We start from the raw sequence: 24,796 nt of genomic DNA, 5'->3' as shown, positions 1-24,796 counted from the left end.
AGCTATTCAGAGATTACCTAGAGAATTTTTTCATGGCTTTTCGTATTTTCAGTCTGCTTCAACTGAGAGGATGCAGTAGAAATGAATTAGTCCTTTTTCTTTAATGAAAAGAGAAGAAAAAAGGCTGTATTTCCTTATTTCATATTATATTGAAGTTGATTAATTCACTTCTCTCCCTTTTTCCCAATTGTTGTACAGTTTTAGATTTTACGTTTTGATTGACAAAGCAGATTTCTTTTGGATTTCTACAATTTGTGTGTTAAGGTCTTTTCTCTTCAGTCGACTTTAAACTTGTCAATGCTTGGCTTAAATTTGTGCGAAATACAGATATGTGGTTGGGCCCGGAGTGCACATATCAAATGGGCTGCCTATCTGAATGGCCAGAGGAATGGCCACGCCTCAGGGCTGGTGTGGTTTCTAGTAGATTCTGTATTAGTCCCTAGAATAGGTGTCTTCTAATATGCTGATATTTTCGCTGATTCTTAGTGATTAATTTTTTTTGCCAGGACAGAACAACACTTAAAGCCCTTTTGAATAATCTAGACTTTTACAGTTTCCCTTCACATTCTCAAAGTGTCGTTTGTTTATGGCTTTTCCCTCCTCTAAAAACCAAACTCTCTTCCCTTTGTTTCACAGTAATATTAAACACATGAGGAAACAGCTTGATCGACTGGGCCTGTGCTTCAGCTGGGATAGGGTGAGTCTGCCTTTTTCCTGGAAGGTCTTCACTTTAATGAAGGTCCTGATTGCATACTTACTCCACGTTCCTTCTCTTGGGTTGGGATAAGGGAAGGGAGGGAGGCAGAAAACAGGAGGGCAGGATGAGCATTCCAGAAACAATTTGCCTGAAAATGAGTAATTTTCTGTGGGATTAAGCTAAAAGAGTGAACTTCTTATTTAACTTCACAGTTGGCAATGATTTATGTGTGGACAAAGCTTTGCACAAGGATTTCTCCTGTTCTCAGCAATAGTTTAAAAAGAAAGACTGTTGGAATCTATCTAAAAGTGATTAAATGTCAACCCATTGGTCCGTTTAGGTAATTAGGTGTTAAGTTGATTGACCATTTATTTACCTTTTGTTCCAAGTATGAAGTTGACAGCCCATAATGAGTTTTCACAGATAGCCATTCGTATAAAATGCTTTCAAACTGTATTAAACCAGTGGAGAATTCCAGACCTGGGAAGAGTTCACTGAAGACCACCTGGATGTTAGGAACACTCACGCTAAATATGAACTGAGCCCTTCAAAGCTCTGGCCAAAGGCCCACTCCTTAGACATTGATGAGTGATCTCTTAGGTAAGATAGACGACTCCTGCTTGTCCCCTCCACGAAGGGCCCTTCCAATGTCATAAGCCCTCTTGGCATCCCGTTTACTCCACAGAATAATTGAAGTTTTCATTGCTGGGCCTGTCAAGTTCAAATTCACATCGTTTTACTCATGAAAAGCAACTGGAACAAATCCAAATGAGATTTCCTTCTCCTCCTCCCCCAACCGTTTCGTAAATAATTGAGATTTGATGAGTACAGTGAAAAAGTGCAAAAGGCAAACACATTTGAACAGTCCTTGATTTTTTTCTTTTTTTTGGTATCTCCTTTAGGTAAGATCATGAGCTGAATCAAGTTCTAATTGCACCACTGATGCCATTTTTACCACTGACTTGCAAGGTCGCCAGTGTTTCATTTGGTGGAGGTGTGAAAAGTCCTGGCACCTGGGGCAAGGGGCAGTAAGGAATTGCTGATAGAGAATGAAATGCTGTCTAATGCAGAGAGAACTAAGTAATGCCCAGAGCTCTCTAGAGATGAAATGACAGATTCCTTGAGGGCAAAGATGGACTTGTTAACCCTCTAGGATGATAACTAGCCTAGTCCTGCACAGGAACGTCAACCATCAATGGTTCAAAAAATTAATGGATTATTTTCCTGATCATCATAGAAGATTAGAAAGTACCAAAAAGTGTAAAGAAGAGCATAAGTCAGTGTGGCTGATTTAACATCCTTATATGGTTCCTTGCCGTCTTTTATTTTGGAATCATAAATATCTATGTAATTTACTTTTCTAAAACTCAATTCATATACGTATTTCTTAATCTTGCTTTTTTTAACCCACTATTCATGAAAATTTTCCCATTTTATTAAGTATTCTTTGAAAAAGTGACTTTTGATGGCTGTATAGTTTTCCATCTTATGAATATATCATTACTTATGTATCCTTTCCCTTACTATCATACATTTAGATAGGTTTATCTGAGGTCTTTCTATTATAAACACGGGTTCTCAATCCCTCCTGTGCAGATCTGGAGTTCAGAAACTCTAAAAACTGAAAGCTTTTTCATAACTCACTTGACTGTGAAACCTGACCTGAACTGATGTTTATCTCCCTAGGAATGAATATCATATATTTCACTATAGGAATCGTAGTATAATTGACTACCAGGTACTCTCCCAGACCTAGCTGAGTGAATACACTATTATCTTTTAGTATCCAAAAATGTCAATTCTGAATCACATTCGACTGCAGGCATTTGAGATAAAGGATTTTGAACCTACAGTGCAATGTGGTAGATAAATGTCACAGTGTTGCTACCACTGTCTAATAGTTACTGAGCACTTACTGTGGGCCAGGCACCCATAATTATCTCTTTGGATCCCTAGATCCAAATGTAAGTACTTTTATTGACATCATTTTATTGCTGGTTACCCAAGTGGCAGGGCTGGGCTAATCCACTGGCCAGTTTGACTGCTATGTTTATCCCCCATACCTGGGGCAGAAATCTTGGTACACATATTTTATTATTTAATATGAATTCTTAAAAGAAGCCATGAACAAGTTTAAGGCTTATGGTACTTAAAGGATACTTAAAGGTATAACTTGGCTTATTGTCCTTAAAGGTGTAAAGACTATGCAAATCCTCACTCCCAAGTTGTTACATGGGTGTTTTCACCTGTGTTTCTTTCCTCATTGGTGATAGTGAGCTTGTTTCATGTGTTTAATGACTGACTGAATTGGGTGGGTGTGTGTGAATGACCTAAATCATTTAGTCTTTTGCTCATTTAGGTAGGGAGTGCTTGTCCTTTTCTTAATGATTTTTATTTTGTTACAAATACTTTTCCTCGATTCGTCATTTGCTTTTCATTTTGTGGATAGTGGGATTATGGTCAGCACACAGAGTACTTGGAAAGATCTGCTATGAGATAGATGAATGCATTCATATTTTCTTCCCAGTCTTTTATGGTTTGATTTTTACATTTAGCTCAGCTGGAATTATTTTACTGTATAAGATAAGGAGTTACTACTTTTTCTAAATAACCAATTGTCGCTGGCTTTTATTTTTAAACAGTCCTTTCCTCATTGATTGAAAAGGCTACCTAACTAGAACCTAGTTCTCTTATACTGTCATGCCTAAGTTCTGTTTCTGTCCATTTCACCCATTTGCAATACCATTATTAAACTATTTTTAATTACTATTGCTTTATAATTGGTTTAAAACCTGGTAATGGAGCTTTCCTCTTATTGTCTCATGTTAAGCATGCCATCCCTACTATCTTGTGTTTCTGTTTTTTTGATATATTTTGCCCATTTTCTTAAACTTTTAGCCTTTATTTGTTGAATTCTTTTGGTATATCACTTGTGGATGCAGTTAATTAAAACATTTAAAAGATGGGCAAATCACTGGGGGGAGGGGGGTTTATTTTTTTTCTTAAGGATTGGCACCTGAGCTAACATCTATTGCCAATCTTCTTCTTTTTCTTTTTTTTCTTCTTCTTCTCCCCAAAGCCTCTCAAGTACATAGTTGTATATTCTAGTCGTAGTTCCCTCTAGTCGTGCTATGTGGGACGCCACCTCGGCATGGCCTGATGAGCGGTGCCATGTCCGCGCCCAGGATCTGGACTGGTGAAACCCCAGGCCACTGAACAGAGTGGGCGAACTTAACCACTGGGCCATGGGGCCAGCCCCTAGACTTTTTAAAACATAGTTTTAGCTGTCCTTTTCTTCCATGGTGTCTTGCATTTTGAATTTTGCTTTCTTTAAGCCTCTAGAGGCTTAAAAAAATATCAATTCTATTTTGTATTCTGCTAAAAGATAGCTTTAAGAGTTTTAAAAAAACGTATTTAGTATCAACATAAAAAATTATGTATTTTTTGTTCCCCATGTAAAATAAGGAAGTTAGCAGACAGTTACACTTCCCACTTTCTAAACCTATTTTTCAGAGGTGTTTTTTTAATATACATGTATATATGTATACATGTATATATATTATGAGATTTTAGGCCTAGTTTATTTGTATATTGTAATTTTTCTGATCATGTATCATTTCTTCAACAGCTTCTAGTTTTAAAATCACATTCCTAACAATTGTGTAAGTTGATGCTCCTTAACTAGTTTCACTGCTCATCAGTAGACCTTTTAGAACATGACTGCCAGTTTTTAAAATTTTGATTTGTGAAAATTTTAAATCATGCTTTTTCTGACATCATACATTATTTTCATAATTGAAAATGACTTTCCATTGCTTTCACCTGTGAACAGCAATTTACTGAGGTTTGGAATTCTTTTTGCTTTCAAATCTCTGTAGTAGACTTGATCCCTGATCTATGTCTCTCTCTTTTTTTAAATGATTATAGACTCACAGGAAGTCACCAAGATAGTATAGAGAGATCCGATGTGCCCTTCACCCAGCTTCCCCCAATGATAACATTTTATATAACTACAATGTAATATGAACACCAGGAAATTGATGCTGGTACAGTACTATTAGCTACAGTACAAATCTTGTTCAAATTTTTACCAGTTTTCACATGCAGTTACGTGTGTGTGTGTGTGTGTGTGTGTAGTAATAGTAGGTCTTTGCAACTTAATCACATGTATAGATTTATGCAACCACCACTACCTGATCTGTTAGTCTTTAGTGGAGAAGTCTGAGACCAGCCCAAATTGTCTTTGTACGTATAGTAATAATCTTTATACTCCCATTTTGATGCTTGTGGATTCTTTCTGTCTCTGCCCTTGCCATTTAAAATTTTCATCAGAGTGTATCTCAGTGTCACTCCTTTCCCTTTAATTTTGCCTGGTGCTTAATGACCACTCTGATCCGCACTTGTGGGTCTTTCCTTGTGGCAGTTTTTAGGCTCTCTCTCAAGAACACTGCCCATTGGCGTGTGCTCTCTTCACTGTCCTCCATTGTTGTCACCGCCTCCCTCGTGATTTTGGTCTCTTTGTTCTTCTCTGCCTTTTGGAAGAACTTCTCATGTTTGCTTTCCACATCACTGATTCCGTTTCTGTTGAATCACTGCTGCTTTGTATGGTTTCTAATGTAGATGTTAATTTCGCTATTGTATTTTTAGATTTATTCTTATTTTTCCTTATCTCATTCAGTTCCCATTTTCTTTCTCAAGCCTCTTGGCTAGATGCTTTTCTTCCTTTTTCTTTTGCTATTTTATCTCATCTTCACAGACCATATATGTTCAGAAATTTTCTTGAGAATACAAAGAGATGCTCTTGAAAAATTATTTTTGCTTCCTGTGATAAACCTTTTTACAAGTTTGGAATTCTCTGTTCACCTTATTTGTTTAAGAACCTTTTCATAGACACTATGTGGATTTTTTCCCCTGATTCCTGGGTGAGGTAGACTAGTATATCAATGTAGAGATATATTAGCCCGAGGGGAATGGAGTGGAAGCTCGTAGTCTCCGCGTCATTTCTTTATTTCTGAGTTTGGGGAATCCACCGCTCCTGGTCATCTTTCTCTTTGGTCTGATCTTTACCCAGGTGTGAGGTGTAGCATCACAGACATCCCTGACCGTGACTGCTTGAAGTGCTGCTGAGCCCCCACAGCCAGACATGTCCAGTTTGTGGGCTTTCCATCTGTCCCGTAGCCCACTGTCCCCACTGGACCTTGCCGTTTTGAGTAAGGGGTGCTAGAGCCCTGCTTCTCAAGAACTCAGCCTGTTCTTAAGAAGGGGAGATGCGGCTTGGCTTACGATATTTTTCTTCTATCTGGTCCCATCTGCCAAAATTTCTTGACATTTCTGGCATGGCAGTGGCACCTTCTGTTGTTTCCAGTACTGGCACAGTCCCCTCGACCCCCATCTTGATATTCTGTTGGTCATTTTAGTGGGAGTAATGGAAACAGGTTTAGATGTGTGTGTTCTCAATACCCTCTTGCCCAGGAGCCCACCACTGCTTTTTACTAAACTTTTACAATCTGTTTTGTTTGTTCATACAGAGCAGCAGCAAAGTGAGGAGGCAGAGAAGTCGGTTATTTAATTGATTAGGCGAATCTTTCCTTTGCAGGGAACATTCCTAAGGTCTCGTAAAAGCTGGAGAAGTCAGCAGATGGCTAGCTGACAATTAACAGAATATTTAAAAAACAGATTGGCTCAGAAATGTTATCTTCCTCCCCCAGATGGAGAAAACCAACTTCAAAACCTGGGTCATGACCTCATTCTTCCTACCTCTCCCTAAATGGGAATCCCTGTAGGAATGGTCCAGCTCTGGAGCTGCATTCTTGTCTTTCTTACATAAAGGCTTAATTTTCTGAATTAAAAAAAAAAAAAAAAATGCATGCATTTCTGGAATTAATGCATTTCTGGTGAGCCAAAATGATAACACAGTGAAACTGTGTTTCACTTTTTCAAATGTTGTTCCCAAAACAGCTTGTATCGTCTTAAGGAGAAGGAAAGTAAGAAACCAAAAGCGGAATTGTCATAGCTGAACATCTACTAAGGGAAGAGTAAAGAGGAAATGCAATTTCAGACTGTGCCATGAGGTAGATGTGTTTCTTTGTGGAGAACTGGCAGCATTTCTGAGGAGCAGGTGTGGACCCCATTCTAGTCCTTTGGGTTCAGGTTATGGTCTTGGTGATCATGAATTGGTCCTAGGGGATGGCCCTGTGACTTCCTTATGACAAATGACAGAATGAGCTGCTAAGTTGCTTAGTATGGCCCATTGAGGCAAGTGTGTCTCCAACTTCGATCTCTGCCTTCTCACTAGTGCTCTGGTGCCTGAGTTGGTTCTGGACCAGGCCTTGGCTATGAATCTTTTTTTTTTTCTTTCTTTTTCTTTTTTGAGGAAGATTAACCCTGAGCTAACTATTGCCAATCCTCCTCTTTTTGCTGAGGAAGACTGGCCCTGAGCCAACATCCGTGCCCATCTTCCTCCACGTTATACATGGGACACCTTTGGCTTTTGCCAAGCGGTGCCATGTCCGCACCTGGGATCCGAACCGGTGAACCCCAGGCCACCGAGAAGCGGAACATGTGAACTTAACTGCTGTGCCACCGGGCCGGCCCCCTTGGCTATGAATCTTGATCGAAGTAGACTGTGGGGCCTGATTTTTATCAGGAATCATCTGGATAATTGTTTGGGGAACAGTCCCTAGGAGTTTGCTTCAAGATCATACATATATAACCAGGAAAATAAAAATCCAAACCAGAAAGGATTTAAGGTAACGCCTGTGGAATCCTCCAGAGGAGGGCTGTGTTGTTTGTTATGGTGCTTGCTGAGCAATCCCCAAGCACTCATACTCCAGTGTAAAATCAAAACAAAACAGAAACGTATTCCAGGACTGGGCATAAACGATGTTTGGATAAAGTTTTCTTGTTCTCCCTTACTGGGATAATCAAGAGTTGACTCTTTGCTGAGTTTCTTTATTATGGAAATGTTATGAGTTTTTATTTGTACTCATTTTCATTGGAGTTTAAATTCTGTGTCTGATTTCCTTCTCGTGTTTCTACGCTCAGTCTTCTGTACCTGTTGGTGCCCAGTAGTGAGACTGACGGCTTTGTCCATCAGTCCCATTTGGGCCAGGCAAACCCAGGAATTACTGCCCCCTAAGACAGTCATCCATCGAGGCAAACTCAAACGTGTCCTCCCGTCTTCCCCAAAGGCAGCGTGGGCTGAGAGGGATGTGGAGTGTGGCGATCTTGGAGCAGCGGAAGAGGCACATCCCAACTCTGCTCCATCAGAATCTTTACCAGGACAGGCTTTTGGTGACTTTGAGCTTTTTCAAGCTTTATCCATCAGTGCTGCATAGCCTTCGTAACGTGGGGGGCTGCTGAGGTGTTCATGGCATCTCCACCACGTGCACAGATCTCTTTGCTTCTGTTTCTCTCACTCTCTCTCCGTCTTTCTTCCCTTTCACTGTCCTCTTTCCATTCTCTTGTTTTCTCTCGTCCCTTTCGCTTGACTTACCTGCTTTCCTTTTCTTCTCTTTCTCCCGTCGTCTTTTTCTTCTGTCTCTCTCTTTTTGTGTGTGTGATTTTTTATTATGGAAAATTTCCAACTTATACTAAAGAAGTGAGAATAGTGTAGGGAACCCCCAAACACTCATCATCCAGCTTCAATGGTTGCAATCTGATTTCATCTACACCCTTCTACTCTGAATTTTTTTGCAGCAAGCCCCAGATATCGTATAACTTCATCTGTAAAGAGTTCAGTATATGTTGCTAAAAGATAAAGGCTCACTCCTTCCTTCTTCATGATTCTCTTATCACACCTAAAACAGTTAACGATAATACAGTAACATCATGGGATACCAGTCATTTTGCAGATTTCCCTGGTTGTCTTGTATTTCTTTATACTGTGGGTTTGTTTCCCTGCACTTCTGCTGGTCGTTGTTTAGCCTTTTCTTCCCCACCCCATGTCATTATCATGGTTTGGGAGCAGTATCCTTGCCATCCAAAACACACAAGCTCTTTGGCCCATATCTGCATGAGTTTATTTTCAAGGAAAGCATGATTTGTATGATTACAAAGTGCAAATTATTACTGTTTCAAGGCCCTTACTACCTTGGCATTTTATTTACATAGAGGACCAGACGTTTGATAGGAAGGATTAAACTCCAAGAAATAATGCAGGCTCCAGGATAACAGAAAGATATATTTTTAATGTTTTTTCTTTTAAAATAATTTAAAGAATAACTTAAAACTAAAAGAACTTAGGGACAAGTGAGTGCCTGGAAACCTGGTTGGGAAGATTCCCGTTGTGAAGGCTCAGAGCTGTGGTTGCCTTGACAACATGTAACAGGCACTCAAGGTGTTTGACTTTCCAAGTCCTCTTTCAAATCCTTACAGAGGTGAAGCAGTTTGTCTGTCAGATCTCTGGCTTTGGATTACTTGTTCTTCCTCAGAGTCAGAAAATTGACCTTTTTCCAGAGGTTTTCCTTTGGTTGGGAGGGAAAAGGTGATACCTTTGTTTTAGCTGAAATGAATTGACGGTTTATCTTTTAGCGCTCACCTGTTTACAGGAAGGCTGGTACTGGTACGTAAGGTTTGTGTTCAAAACTGTAGTCGTCTTGAGGTTGAGAAGCACATTTCATCATGAATATGTAACACACATGCAGCTGACCGCATGCAGAGCTGTGCCAGCTCAGTTCTTACCAGCCTAAAACATATGCAGTCAGTTTTTCCTTGCCTCAGCCAGGATAGCCTTCTTGGACTCTTCAGCCCCAACTAAAGACTTTTCCGCTGCTCAGTAAATGTGGCCATTCAAGGAAGCATTTTGTTTTATCCGAAGTCCTTACTGGTGGTCGTGATCCCAGTCAGGTTATCCCTATCAAGGGTGGACACTCTGGCTAATGGGAATAGAATTTCCTGATTCAATGCTTGTTAAGTGCTTTCAGGAGATGGGATCTTGGATGTACATCTCAGAGGACTGGGTTTTAGGGGTGAGTCTTGCCATTCACACATAATGAGCATGATCTGTTGCCCCTCTGAGCCCCAGCTTCTCTCCAAGGGAATGTTTCTTATGGTTATCAAAGAGATTAATCACTCTTTAAATGCCTTAGAAAATAATATTACAAAACCTCCCTCTCCACAGCTGAATCAGGCCTCCAGGTCGGTCTCACTCATCAGCCAGGTGCAACCTTTGGTGGAATGGGCGCCTGTAGTTGTCTGGATACCATGGGCTTTAAGTGTGTTGGGAAGCAATATCTGAAAGGTCTTGAAGATGAAGTTGTTACTCCATGAAAATAACAAGGATTACTTATGTGTGTACTTATACCAATGGTTCTTTCTTAAACTCTGCGAGCATCAGAATCACCAAGAGGGCTTGTTAAAGCACAAATTTCTGGGCCCTACCCCCAGAATTTGTGATTCAGTAGGTCTGTGATTTTGTTTTTCTGTTTGGAAAAATGATCCCAAACCTTATTAGGTAGGAATCAAAATACAGGCTGAACATCAATTCTTTCTGACATAAGGTAAAGCATAAATGAATAATAAAAATGAATTTTTAAAAAATAGGCAATATTTTTGCAAATACAAGAATAATTTTCATAACTTCTTTAATTGTGACATATTAGATATGTACAGACTAGAGCATAAAACATGTATGTGTAGCTTAATACATTATGGTAGTGTTTAGCCACCACCTAGATTAAGAAAGGAAACTTTGCCAGAAGCTCTCTGTCAGCCCTTTTTCAATCACGACTCCATTTCTCCCCACTGCAGGTAACCACTGTTCTGCATTTATGATCATTACTGCCTTGTTTTCAATATAGTTTTACCACCTACACATGGCTTTTAAAGTTACATAAATGGAATCACATAGTATGTGTTCTTTTGTGTCTAGCTTCTTTAGCTCAACATTTTTTCTCCATTTTATTATACAATTTTTTCAAACATTTGGAAAGGTTGAAAGAATAGTACAATGAACATTCATTTACCTCCCACCTAGATTCAACAGTCATTGACATTTTGCCTTATTTGCTTCATAACTTACAGACATGGTGGCATTTTGCCCCTAAATACTTCGTCATTCCTGTCTGAAGACTTAAGACATCCTCCTACATAAGCACAATATCATTTTGACAACTAAGAAAATTAACAGTAATTCCATAATATTATCTAATAGCCAACCCATATGTGAATTTCACAGTTGTCCAAAGAATGTCTTTTATAGCTGTTTTTATCCTAGACAAGTCCCCTGTGTTAGTGTCCTATTGCTGCCACACCAAATTACTGCAAACTTAGCATCCTAAAGCAACGCAAACTTCTTATCTCACAGTTTCAGTAGGTCAGAAATTCAGGTGGGCTTGACAGAGTCCTCTGCGTAGGATCTTTTTACCTTGATAAAGTTTTGAGATCTATTGGCTTCTGTCACATGGATTGCCAGCTCTCTCCCCAGGTTTGGGAAGTTCTCAGCTATTATTTCTTTGAACAAGCTTTCTGCCCTATTCTCCTTCTCTTCGCCCTCTGGGATATCTATAATCGTTATGTTGCATTTCCTAATTGAGTTGGATATTTCTTGGAGAGTTTCTTCATTTCTTTTTAGTCTTAGTTCTCTCTCCTCCTCTATCTGAAGCATTTCTATATTCCTATCCTCCAGACTGCTAATTCTGTCCTCCATATTATCAGCCCTGCTGTTCAGGGAGTCCAGATTTCTCTTTATCTCATCCATTGTGTTTTTCATCTCCAACATTTCTGATTGGTTCTTCTTTATAGTTTCGAGCTCTTTTGTAACATAGCTCCTGAGCTTGAGTTGTCTATCTGTATTCTCTTTTAACTTCTTGGGGTTTTTAAGGATAGCTATTTTGAATTCTTTGTCATTTAGGGTATAGATTTCTGTGTCTTCAAGATTGTTTTCTGGGTACTTGTCATTTTCCCTCTGTTCTGGAGATTTAATGTATTTCTTCATACTGCGTGATGGCGTGGATTTGTGCCTCCGCATAGAGATAGAATTTGGTTACTGCTTCCACTTGCTGCCACTAGGGGGAGGTGGCAGAAGCTGTGTAATCTGCGCCCACCAGGATCCCCATCAGCTGTTCCTCACTGAGCCTGGGCCACTCCTTGATATCACAGTGGCCCTGTGGGGTCTCCTGTCAACTGTGGGAACAATCACACAGGGGTTCCAAGTTGCTGCAGCCTGCTCCCACAGACCTGCCTAGACACGCTCCCTGCTTAGGGTCTGCAGCGGTGTTATGGGCTTTCAAGGCAGCCAGGAGTTTGTTCACCCAGACTTGCAGCTCTGCTGCTGTCTGGTCCTAGGTTGTACCAGCTGTTGTGCTTGTTGTTGGGGCCTCCCCACTGAGTCTGAGCCTGTGCCACTCCCTGGGACCGTGGTGGGATTGTGGACTCTCCCGTTGGTCAAGAGCATGGTCACACAGGGGCTCAGGGCTACTGTTGCCTGCTTCTACAGTCCCAGCAGTCATCCTGCCCCTTTGGGGCTGCTGTGATACTGTGGACATTTGTGGTAGCCAGGGGCACTTTTGCCCGGGCAGCAGATATGCCGCTGTCTGTTCCTAGGTCGCACCAGCCTTTGAGCTTGGTCAGGGGGGCCTCCCCACTGGGATGGAGCCCAAGTCTCTCCCTGAGGCCACAGTAGGACTGTGGACTTTCCCACCGGACCTAGGAGTGATCACACTAGGGCCCAGGTTGTCCCCACCCACCCCTGTAGTCTTGCTGGATCCCACTTGCCCCTTTGGGGCCGCAGCAGAGCTATGGGCATTTAAGGCAGCCAGCAGTTTGTTTGCCTGGACTCAGAGCTGTGCCGCATCTGCTTCTAGGTCACACCAGCCTTTGTGCTTGGTGGGCAGGGCCTCTCCACTACGGCCAAGCCGAGTCTCTCCCTGGGGCCCCCGTGGGACTGTGGATTTTCCCACTGGACCCAGGAGTGATCACGCTGGGGCTCAGGATTCTCACCACCTGCTCCACGGCCCCTCTGGATCTCACTTGCCCCCTCAGGGTTGCAGCAGAGCTATGGGCATTTAAGGCAGCTGGGGGTTCACTTGCTCAGCCACGCCGTGTCTGCTTCTAGGTCGCACTAGCCTTTGCGCTTGGTGGGCGGCCTCCCTACCAGCTCTGAGTCCAAGTCACTCCCTGAGGCCACAGTGGGACTGTGGATTTTCCCACTGGTCCAAAGAGCAACCATGGGAGGCTCAGGGCTACAGTCATCTGTTTCCACAGTCGTGCTGATGCACACGCCCACCCTCAGGGCTGCAGCGGTGCTATGAGCTCAGGAAGAGAGTTACTCACAGGTACTGGGCTGTCTGGGGGCCAGAGAGTTCTCACCTATCTCTGCCTCCTCCCCAGGGATAGTCCATCCACCTTCTGATGTATAGCAGCATGGGTCTCTCAGGCGTCCTGAGGTACTGTGTGAGTATCCTCCACTGATCAGTGAACGTCTATTTAGTTGTAGTTCAAAGCGGGAGAGATGAAGAAAACCTCTCACTCCGCCATGTTGCTGACATCCTCTGCTTAGGGTCTTACAAGGCCAAAATCAAGGTGTTGGCAGAGCTGTGTTCCTTACTGGATGCTTTACAGAAGAGTCCACTTCCTACCTCATTCAGGGTGTTGGCTGAATTCAGTTCCTTGTTGGTTGTAGAACTAGGTCTTTTTTTCCTTTTTTTGCTATTATTACAATGCTACTGTGAACATTCCTGTCTGAATCCTTGTACCCAGAGCACTGATTTCTGTCCGCTTATACCTAGAAGTAGAATTACTAGGTCATTGGCTGTATGTATGGTCAGGCTTTGTAGCTCTTGCTGATTTTCCAAAGTGGTTGTACCAATTTACATTTCTGCTCAAGAGTGTATTAACATTTCCTTTCTTCCACATTTTCACAACAGTTGGTATTATCAGACTTTTTAAATTTAGCTAATCTGGTGGCTCTCTCACTATGATTTTAAGTTCCTTGATTACTTATAGAGTTGATCACCTTTTTGTATCTTTATTGGCTATTTGGATGTCCTTGTTTTGGGAAATGCTTTTTTCCTAATGGGTTATCTTCCTTTTCTTGTTGATTTGCAGGAGTTCTTTATGTATTCTAGATAGAATCCCTTTGTCAATTACATGTGTTGCAAATACCTTTCCCAGTTTGTGTCTTGCATTTTTAATCTTTTAAAGATGACTTTTGTATGTTCATTTCATTGTAACCAAATTTATTAATCATTTCCTTTATGGTTAGTGTTCCTTGTGTCCTGTTTATAAAATATTTCTTTATAAGTAATTCCATAAGGAAATTCTCCTGCATTATTTTCTAAAACTTTATTGTTTCTCCTTTCTCATTTGGATCTCCAATTTACCTAGAAATGATTTTTTTGTGAGTAGTATGAGCTAGGGATCCAATTTCATATATCCCATGTGAAGGAAAGAGTTGCTTTAGGTATTTATGTTTAACTTGGAGAGATGACAGGCCTTTACCCAGAGGTTACCCCAAAACCTCTCGACTGCCTTACGTTTGTTCTTTGTCTAGCCTCGTTTCTCCTTTTCTGAAAGCCACAATTTAAAGCATTTTGCTGATATTTTTGGTTTTTAATTTACTAAATTAAATTCCACTGACATCTGTTTTCAGGTTTATGAAACTCTTTGGAAATGAGGGGGTTTATCAAATGAATTGTTTGGTTTGTCATTTTAGGTTTGTAAATTGACAAATAGCCTGTGATGGTGTTTGTAAATAGTAGTGCTTAGAGCAGGGGTGGAAAACAGGCCAGGGCAAGAGAGTGACGTGAGGCTAACTGGCACTTTTAATGAGGTGTTTTCTGTATTATACTGAAAGTTCTGGGGATGGCGTTTCCTCTGGAGTTTCACACTTAGCTTTCAGATATCTTTCCTATAAGAGAAATTCACTTAAGATGTCCAGTCACTTTGAAGGATAAGCCATCCCAGAATGAGAGTTATTCATAGTATCTAATAGCCCTAAATTAACTTTTCAAATAATCTTTCAAACTTACTGTCAAAACATATCCTGTGTTTGAGGAATTCTATGCAGAAATGAATTTCAGGTGAGCCTAGGAAAATATAAAACTTTTCTTCCACGAAGATCCTAGAAGGTCCAAGGGAAATTGGCAAATGGCCAAAGGACAGTGCCAGCTAAACAAATTTGCAAGGAAAAAAGAAATAAAAGGTAGGAAGATTGAGGAATTAGACTCCACCTCTTAATGTGAGGAGCAGCATGCATATATAGACAGGGAAGGACTTGCTGGTGGCTGTCTTTGGAGATTATCAACCATGGAAGAAATGGATGGAATCAATGAGGGAGAGTATAGAGAGAACAGAGGGCCCAGGATGTCCTTGATTTGGAGGGTCAAGAGACAAGGAGGAGCCAAGAGAAAGTCCCAGGGTTGGAGGAGAATTGCAATAGTATAGTACCACAGATACCAGGGGAAGAGTGAGTTTCCATGAAGAAAGATTAAGAGTAGCCCCTGGAAAAAAGGGAGAAATGGGGCCCAGAAAGCCACTGATGGTCAAGTTGATTATAAAAACAAGCTTTGGGGGAATGGATTCTAGGAAGATGGCAGAGTAGGTAGCACCAGGAATCTGTCTCCTCACCTGGACAATGATTGCACTGGCAAAATCTGTCTGATGTAACTATTTTGGAACTCTGGAGTCTGTTGAAGTCTTGCAACTTCCAGGGGAAGGATTAGATGGTAAATTGCAGTTAATTTTGGTCAGTTTCAGCTCTTAGCCTAGCAGTGGCTACCAATCCCTCACCTCCCAGGCTGCTGGCAAGCAGCTGTGCATGTGTTTCTGGAATAGCTTGCAAGCAGCTTGAGGGAGCCGGGGTGAGCAATAAGGACCTTCCAAATATCAGGGATCTATGTTCTTATTGCCACTCTGATCACAAAGGTGCAGAAACAAGAGCAGGCACCCATTGTTGAACATGCTTTCTCCTCCTGGACTTTTGCAAACCCCTACACTTCATCTGAAGAGACTTCTAGGGGATTTGAAGGGCTAGTGCCCTTCCCTCCACTTCATTTTTCTGTTTTTCTTCTTTTGGGAACCAGACATTAAAGACTAGGACATTCAAAAGCAAGCCCATACGTAGGGGCAATTAGAAAGTCACTGTGGATGCCCAGGGAAAGGTGCAGAATCAGAAAACACACCTCAGCCTGATTGTTGGCACACAGACAGCCTTCAACAACAAATCAAAATAAAACAAAAACAAATAAACAATTCTTCAGAATGGAGGAGAATCTGATTTCCTGAGTTACTGCATTATTACATTCAAATGCCCTTTTTTTTTTTTTTTTTTTTGGTGAAGATTAGCCTTGAGCTAACATCTGCCACCAATCCTCCTCTTTTTGCTGAGGAAGATTGGCCCTAAGCTAACGTCTGAGCCCATCTGCCTCTATTTTTTATGTAGGATGCCTACCACAGCATGGCTTGATAAGCACTGTGTGGGTCCATGCCCTGGATCCGAGCCAGCAAGCCCTGGGCTCCTGAAGTGGAGTGTGCAAACTTAACTGCTATGCCACCAGGCTGGCCCCTGAAATATCCAATTTTTAATAAAAATATCACAAGACAGGCAATGCAACAGGAAATTATGACCCATTCAAAGGGAAAAAGTAAAGCAAGAGAAACTATCCCAGAGAAAAACTAGATGGCAGATTTGCTAGACAAAGATTTTAAAACAGCTGTCTTAAAGATACTCAAAGAACTAAAGGAAGATATAGAGAAAGTCGAGAAAATAATGTGTGAACAAAGTGGAAATATCAATATAGAAGTAGAAAACCTAAGAAACCAAATAGAAATTCTAGAGTTGAAAAGTACAGTAACTGAAATGAAAAATTCACTAAAGTGATTCAGAAGCAAATTTGAACAGTCAGAACAAAGAATCAGTGAACTTAAAAATAGGAAAATTGAAATTATCAAGTCTGAGGAACAGAAAGAAAAAAGATGAATAGAAGCGAACAAAGCCTAGGGACCCATGGGACCTTATTGTATAAACTAAGATACACATTGTGGGAGTATGTGGAGTATGTGGGAGTATGCACAATAGGAGAAAAGAGAAAGAAAGGGACAGAGAGAATATTTGAAAACATAATGGCCAAAACTTTCAATGTTTGATAAAAAACATGAATATAAACATCCAAGAAGCTCAAGGAATTCCATGTAGGATGAACTCAAAGAGACCCACAATGACACACATTATAATCAGTCAAATGCCAGAAACTAAGAGGAAATCTTGAAAATAGCTAGAGAAAATTGATTTCTCACATGAAAGGGATCCTCAATAAGAATGTGAGCAAATTTCTCCTCAGAAACTTTGCAGGTCTGATACATTCTAAGTGCTGAAAGAAAAAAAAAACTGTTGACCGAGAATCCTATATCTGGCAAAACTATCCTTCAAAAGTGAGGGAGAGATTAAGACATTCCCAGATAAATAAAAGCTGAGAGAGAACTGCCCTGCAAGAAATGCTAAAAGGAGTCTTGCAGGTTGGAATGAAAGGACACTCAACAGTAACTCAGATCTGTATGAAGAAATAAAGATCTCAGTAAACGTAAATACATGGGCAATTATAAAAGTTAGTATTATTATAAAAGTAATATGTAACTCCACTTTTTGTTTACTACTTGATTTGAGACTAATACATTTTTAGAAAAACAATTATTAGCCTAAAAGCTATTGTAATAACTTTTGTTTATAATTTCTCATTTTGTCTTCTACATAATTTAAGAGACTAACACATAAAAAATAATTATTACTTTATGTTTTGAGACACAATATAAAAAGATGTAATTTTGTGGAATCAATAATTGAAAGGGGTAGGGATGGAGCTGTATAGGAGCAGAGTTGTATGTTACTGAAGTTCAGCTGGTGTAAATTAAAATTCAAGTTATAACTTGAGGATGTTAAGTGTAATCCTTACAGTAACCACAAAGAAAATAGTTGTAGAGTATGCACAAAAAGAAACGAGAGGGAATAAAATGCTTCACTACAAAAAGTCAGCAAAACACAAAAGAAAACAGTAATACAAGAAGTGAAGAACGAAAAAGCTGTGAGGTATATAAAAAACCAATAGCAAAACATAAAAGCAAATCTCTCCTATCAGCTATTACTTTAAATGTAAATGGATTAAACTCTCTAATCAAAGGACAGAGAGACAGTGGCAGAATGGATAAAAAAAATCGTGAACCAACTATTTGCTGTCTATAAGAGATTCACTTTAGATCCAAAGAAACAAGTGGAATTGATTGAAAGTGAAAGGATGAAAAAAAATATTTCTTGCAAATAGTGACCAAAAGAGAGTAGACAAAATAGACTTTAAAGCAAAAAGTTTACAAGAGACAAAGAAGGACATTATATATTAATAAAAAGTTTAATACAGCAGGAAGAGATAACAACTATTATCATTTATGCACCTAATAACATACCATCAAAATATAGAAGCAAAAATTGACAGACTTGAAGGGAGAAATAGACGATGCCAAAATAATAGTTGGAGAATTCATTAGTCCACTCTCAATAATGGATACAACAACCAGACAGAGGATAAATAAGGAAACAGAATACTTGAACAATACAGTAAAGTAACTAGCTCTGACAGACATATACAGAACACTCTACCCAACAGCAATAAGATACACATTCTTCTCAAGTGCACATGGGACATTCTCTAGGATAGACCCTATGTTAGGCCACAAATTAAGTCTCAGTAGATTTTTAAAAGATAGCTATCATGCAAGGTATTTTCTCCAACCACAATGGGATGAAGAGAAAATTAATACATTCTTAAACAATCAATGAATCTAATAAGCTATTGGGAAATCAGAAGATACTTAGAGACAAAGGGAGGAGAAAATACCATGTATCAAAACTTATGGGACATAGCAAAAGCAGTGCTAAGGAGGAACTATACAGCTATAAATGCTTACACTAAAAACCAAGAAAGTTCTCAAATCAACAACCTAACCTCACAACTCAAGGAAGTATAAAAGGGAGAACAGACTAAATCCAAAGCTAGCAGAAGGAAGGAAATAGTGAAGATTAGAGCAGAGATAAATGAAATAGAGAATGGAAAAACAATAGAGAAAAGCAACAAACCAAAAGTTGGGTCTTTGAAAAGCTCAATAAAATTGACAAACCTTTGGCTAGATTGACGAAGAACAGAAGAAAACTCCAATCACTAAAATAAGAAATGAAAGTAGGGATGTCACTACTGATTCCATAGAAATAAAAAGGAGTAGAGGAGAGTACTATGAACACTTGTACCACAACAAATTAGATAACCTAGATGAAATGGACATTTCTGGAAACATACAATGTACCCATACTGGCTCATGAAGAAATAAAAAATTTGAATAGACCTATAACTAATAAGGAGACTGAATAAGTAATCAAAAACCTCCAACAAAGGAAAGCCCAGGGACAGATGGCTTCACTGGTGAATTCTACCAAACGTTTAAAGAAGAACTAACACCAGTCATTCTCAAACTTTTCCAAAAAAATTGAAGAGGAGGGAACACTTACTAACTTATTCTTGAAACAATTTTGAAAAAGAACAAAGTTTGAGAATTCACACTTCCTGATTTCAAAACTTACTACAAAGCTACAGTAATCAAAACAGTGTGGTACTGGCACAAAGACAGACACATACACAAATGGCATAAAATAGCAATCCTGGAAATGCACCCTCACATATACAGTCAAATGATTTTCAACAAGGGTGCCAAGTCCATTCAATAGGGAAAAGACAATCTTTTCACCAAGTGGTGCTGGGAAAATTGGAAATCCTTATGCAAAAGAATGAAGTTGGACTTACCTAACACCATATGCAAAAATTAACTCAAAATGGATCGTACCTAAGCTTAAGAGCTAAAAGTATAAAACTCTTAGAAGAAAACCTAGGGAAAAGCTTCAGGACATTGGATTTGATGATGATTTCTTAGATATGATACCAAAGGCACAGGAAACAAAAGAAAAAATAGACTAATTGGACTTCATGAAAGTTGTGTGTCAGAGAACACTGTTAACAGTGAAACGGTAGCCCACAGAACAGGAAAAAAATATTTGCAAATCATCTGATAAGTGATTAATATTCAGAAGAGAACTCCTAAAACTCAACAACCAAAAATTTAAAAAAAACCTCGTTCGAAAATTAGCAAAAGAGTTTAACAGACATTTCTTCAAATAAGATGTGCGAATGACCAATACACACATGAAAAGATGCTCAATATCACTAGTTATTAGAGGAATGCAAATCAAAACTACAATGAGAAACCACCTCACACCCGTTAGGATGGCTGCTGTAAAATAAAACAGAAAACAGCAAGTATTGATGAGGATGTGGAGAAATTAGAACGTTGTGCATTGTTGGTGGGGGTGTAAAATGGTATAGCCACTGTGGAAAACAGTACAGCAGTTCCTCAAAAAATTAAAAATAGGTTTATTATGTGATCCAGCAATTCCACGTCTGGATATATACTCAAAGAATAGAAAGCAGGGTTTCAAAGAGATATCTCTACATCCATGTTCATAGCAGCATTATTCACAGTAGCCAAAATGTGGAAGCAACCCAAGTGTTCATCAACAGGTGACCTGGATAAGCAAAATGTGGTATATACGTACAATGCAATATTATTCAGTCTCAAAAAGGAAAGAAATTCTGACGTATGATATAAAATACATCCTTAAGGGTGAACCTTAAGGACATTATTCTAAGTGAAATAAGCCAGTCACAAAAAGACGAATACAGTATGATTCCATTTATATAAGGTACCTAGAGTAGTCATAATCTTGGAGACAGTAAGTAGACTGGTCATTGCAGGGGCTTAGGATCGGGGCGTGGATAAGGAGTTACTGTTTAGTGTATATAGAGTTTCCATTTTGCAAGATGAAAAGTGTTCTGGAGGTGGATGGTGGTAATGGTTGCACAGCAATGTGAATGTATTTGCTGCCACTGAACTGTACGCTTAACAATGGTTAACATGGTAAATTTTATATACATTTTACCACAATTTGAAAAATTGGAGGGGGAAAAAAGCATTCAGGTGTGAAAATAAAAGGTGGAAAACTTTTCTCAGTGCAGGAAGGACTGCTTTTAAAAATTGCTCAAGGACATGCTAAGATTTCAAAGTGCAGCACTAATTTACTGTTGCCCAGCTAACTGGACACTCCAGTTAAGTACGCCTTATGGTTTAAAGGACCCCTTTTTCTGCTTTTCCTTCTTCATATTCCTGTTGCCCTCCTGTCATTCTTACATTGTGTGTTTTTCACTTGCTTTGGCTTTTACACTTCCTTTTTCTTTCTAATGAAAATAGTCATCTGTTTATTTCTTTTTAATTTTTATCCGCTTTTTTCTGTTACAGCAATATCATTTGTTTTATATTTATTTCATATTCAACAGTGTTGCTAAGCACTTATTAATTCTAATGTTTTTATAGATTTGATAATTTTCTTAAGTCCAGAATTGTCTTCCACTTAATTAACATAGAATGAATCCCCATTTATTTAATTCTTCTTAAATTTCTTTTATTAGCGTTTTGTACTTTTCAGCTTACACATCCTGCATGTTTTGTTAGATGTATACCTTAGTATTTAATTTGTTTTGAGTGAATGTAAATAGTATTGTATTTTTCCTTTTGGTTTTTGTGTATTCATTCCTAGTTTATTGAAGCAGAATTGAGTTTTGTGTGTTGATCTTGTATTCTGTGACTTATTAGTTCTAGGAGGCTTTTTTGTAGATTATCTGTGCAAACCATCATGTTATCTGCAAATATGGACATTTTTATTTCTTCCTTTTTGTCTGTATTCCATTCATTTCTTTTTCTTTCTTTATTGCGCTGGAGAAAACTTCCAATGCTATGTTGAACAGCAGAGGTGAGAGTGAACATCTTTTGTCTTGTTCCTGATCTTAGGAGGAAAGCATTCAGTCTTTCACCGTTATAAATGATATCAACAGTAGGTTTTCCATGAGTGTTCTTTATCAAGTTGTAGTATTTTCCTCTATTTTTAGTTTCCTGAGAATTTTTATCATGAAGGGGTGCTGAATTTTGTCAGATGCCTTTTCTGCATCAAATGATAATTGTGATTTTTCTTCTTTAGCCTGGTAATATGGTGGATTACATTGATTGATTTTTTTAATATTGAATCAGCCTTTCATCTCCAGAATAAACCCCGCTTGGTCTGGTGAATAATTCTTTCTATATATTGCTTAATTCTATTTGCTAATATTTTATTAGGAACTTTTACATCTATATTCACAAGAGATAATGTTCTACAGTTTTCTTGTGATTGTCTGGTTTTGGTGTCAGGGTAACACTGGCTTCAGGGAATGAGTTTGGAATGGTTCTCTCCTATTTTCTGGAAGAGATTATGTAGAATTATTGTTGATTCTTTAAACATTTCGTAGACTTCTCCTGTGGAAACATGTCGGCCTGGGGTTTGTTTGTTTGTTTGTTTGTTTGTTTTTGAGGAGGTATTTAATTATATATTGGGTGAGTGGTAGTAGTCTGTGCTTTTTGAGGAAGTGGTCCATTTCATCTAAGTTGTCAAATTCATGTACGTATAGTTGTTTGTAGTGTTCTGTTATTATCCTTTTGATGTCTGCTGTGTCTATAATGATATCCTTATTTTGTTCCCAGTGTTAGTAATTTGTTTCTTCTCTTTTTCTTTGTCAGTTTTCTTTGTTCATTTTATTGATCTTTTCAAAGAACCAAATTTTTGTTTCATTCATTTTTCTCTATTTTTTTCTGTTTTCAGTTTCATTGATGCACGCTTTTATTATATTCTTCCTTATGCTTCCGAGTGTATTTTGCTCTTATTTTTCTAGTTTCTTGAAGAGAGAGCTTGGATTATTGATTTGAGACTTTTCCTCAGTTCTGATGTCTAAAGCAGTGTCCCTTAAAATTGCATCTATTGTATTTTAATTTTCATTCAGTTAAATGTATTTTAAAATTTCTCTTGAAACTTCCGCTTTGACTTATGGTTTATTTAGAAGTGTGTTGCTTGGTTCCAAATATTTGGAGATTTTCCTGTTTAATTTCTGTTCCTGAATTCTTGTTTGATTTCATTGTGATCAGAGAATTTTTCTGTGTGATTTTCTAGAGGAAAAACACACTTCTGTGTGTCTTCTGTACTCTTAATGCTCTACTGCAGTACTGTTTTACTTCTGACACCGGGCGTGTGGGTTTTCCACACGTCAAGCAATTCTGCAACACTAGCTGTGTGTCCTATAATTTAGCTCAATTCTGACACGGTCTATCTGGAGATGGCTAAAAATCCGAGATTCCCACAACCCCTCCTTGGGTTTGATTTATTTGCTGGAGCAACTCACAGAACTCAGGAAAACAGTTTACCTACTAGATTACTAGTTAATGACAAAAGACATCAAAGGAGATGAAGAAATATGTAGAGTGAGATCCAGAAGGGTCCCTAGCACAGAAACTTCTGTCCCAGTGGAACTGGAGTGGGCTACTCTCTCTCTCGGCGTATTTACTACACCAGAAACTCATGTAATCTTACTGAAGAGTTTTTATAGAGCTTAAATCTCCATTCCCCAGTCCCCTCACCTTTCCCCTTACCAGAGGTTGGTGGGTATGGTTGTAAATTCCAGCCTTCTTTCTGGTGACCAGTCCCATCCTGAGGCTATCTAGGGGCCCCACCCTAAGTTACCTCATTAGCATAAACTCGTTGTTAGTGCTCTTGAGTCAATTCTGACTCCTGGCAACCCTGTGTACAGCAGAGTGGAACCCTGCCCAATCTTTTTGTGCCATCCTCTTACCTTCTGGCAGTATATCAAACAATGCTGGGGCTGGCCCCGTGGCCGAGTGGTTAAGTTCGCGCGCTCCGCTGCAGGCAGCCAAGTGTTTCGTTGGTTCGAATCCTGGGCGCTTACATGGCACTGCTCATCAAACCATGCTGAGGCAGCGTCCCACATGCCACAGCTAGAAGGACCCACAATGAACAATATACAACTATGTACCAGGGGGCTTTGGGGAGAAAAAGGAAAAATAAAAAAAATCTGAAAAAAAAACCCAAAACAAAACAATGCTTTGTTGCTATTCATAGGGTTTTCATGGCCAGTTTTTTTGGAAGTGGATGACCAGGTCATTCTTGCTAGTCTGTCTTAGTCTGGAAGCTCCACTGAAACCTGTCCACTATGGGTGACCCTGCTGATATTTGAAATACCCATGACATAGCTTTCAGCATCACAGCAACATGCAGCCACCACAGTATGACAACCAAGAGATGGGTGATGTGGTTCCCTGACCAGGAAATGAACCCAGACTCTGGCGGTGAGAGTGCTGAATTTTAGCCATTAGACCACAAGGGCTGGCTAGCATAATATCAGGTGTGCTCAAAAGCGGTCCTTATGAATGACAAAAGATACTCCTTTCACTCAGGAAATTATAAAGGTTTTTGGAGCTTTGTGCCAGGAAAAGGGATAAAGACCAAATATATTTCCTATTATATCACAGATTTCAATTCTTGAGGTTTGTTTTATGGCCTGGGATATGATCTGTCATGGTATTTGTCTTGAGAAAAATGTGTATTCTGCTATTTTTTGGGTGTAGTGGTCTATAAATGTCAGTTAAAGTCTGTTGGATGATGTTGAGTTCTATTTCCTGTTTAGTTCTATCAGTTATTTTGAGGGAGGTGTTAAAGTCTTCAGCTGTAATTGTGGATTTTTCCATTCTTTCAGTTTTATCAGTTCTTGCTTCACATGTTTTACAGTTCTGCTGTTTGGTGCATTTACATTTAGGATTGCTATGTCTTCTTGATTTCCCTTTTACCATTATGTAATGTCCTTCTCTGTCACTGGTAATTTTCTTTGCTCTGAATTCTACTTCATAATATTTTACTTTGAAGTACCTGAACTATACATGAAGTATATTTTACTTTGAAGTATGTATAAAGTGTACTGATAATATAGCCACTCCCCTTAGTCTACTTTACCTTACATTAATATAGCCTCTCTTCCTTTCTTTTTAGTAATTTTTGCATGGTTTATCTTTTTTCATCCTTTTACTTTTGTCCTACCTATATCATTATATTGGAAGTGTATTTCTTTTAAACAGAATATAGTTGATTCATTTTGTGTGTGTGTGAGGAAGATTGTTCCTGAGCTAACCTCTGTG

General features: G+C 39.1%; 1 protein-coding gene across 3 annotated transcripts in view; it reads left to right on the top strand.

The window, feature by feature from the left end:
* The window catches only part of LARS2 (leucyl-tRNA synthetase 2, mitochondrial), a 171,582-nt gene that overhangs the window by 26,763 nt on the left and 120,023 nt on the right, over positions 1-24,796 (top strand). For all 3 annotated transcript variants that reach the window (XM_046681251.1, XM_046681269.1, XM_046681259.1), the window contains exon 5: positions 637-697. In XM_046681251.1, coding sequence (XP_046537207.1) covers positions 637-697 — 61 coding nt within the window. The remainder of the gene's footprint in view (positions 1-636; positions 698-24,796) is intronic.

This window comes from Equus quagga, chromosome 1, assembly GCF_021613505.1.
Source record: "Equus quagga isolate Etosha38 chromosome 1, UCLA_HA_Equagga_1.0, whole genome shotgun sequence".
Taxonomy (NCBI): domain Eukaryota; kingdom Metazoa; phylum Chordata; class Mammalia; order Perissodactyla; family Equidae; genus Equus; species Equus quagga.
This window is presented reverse-complemented; position numbering and strand designations above follow the sequence as displayed.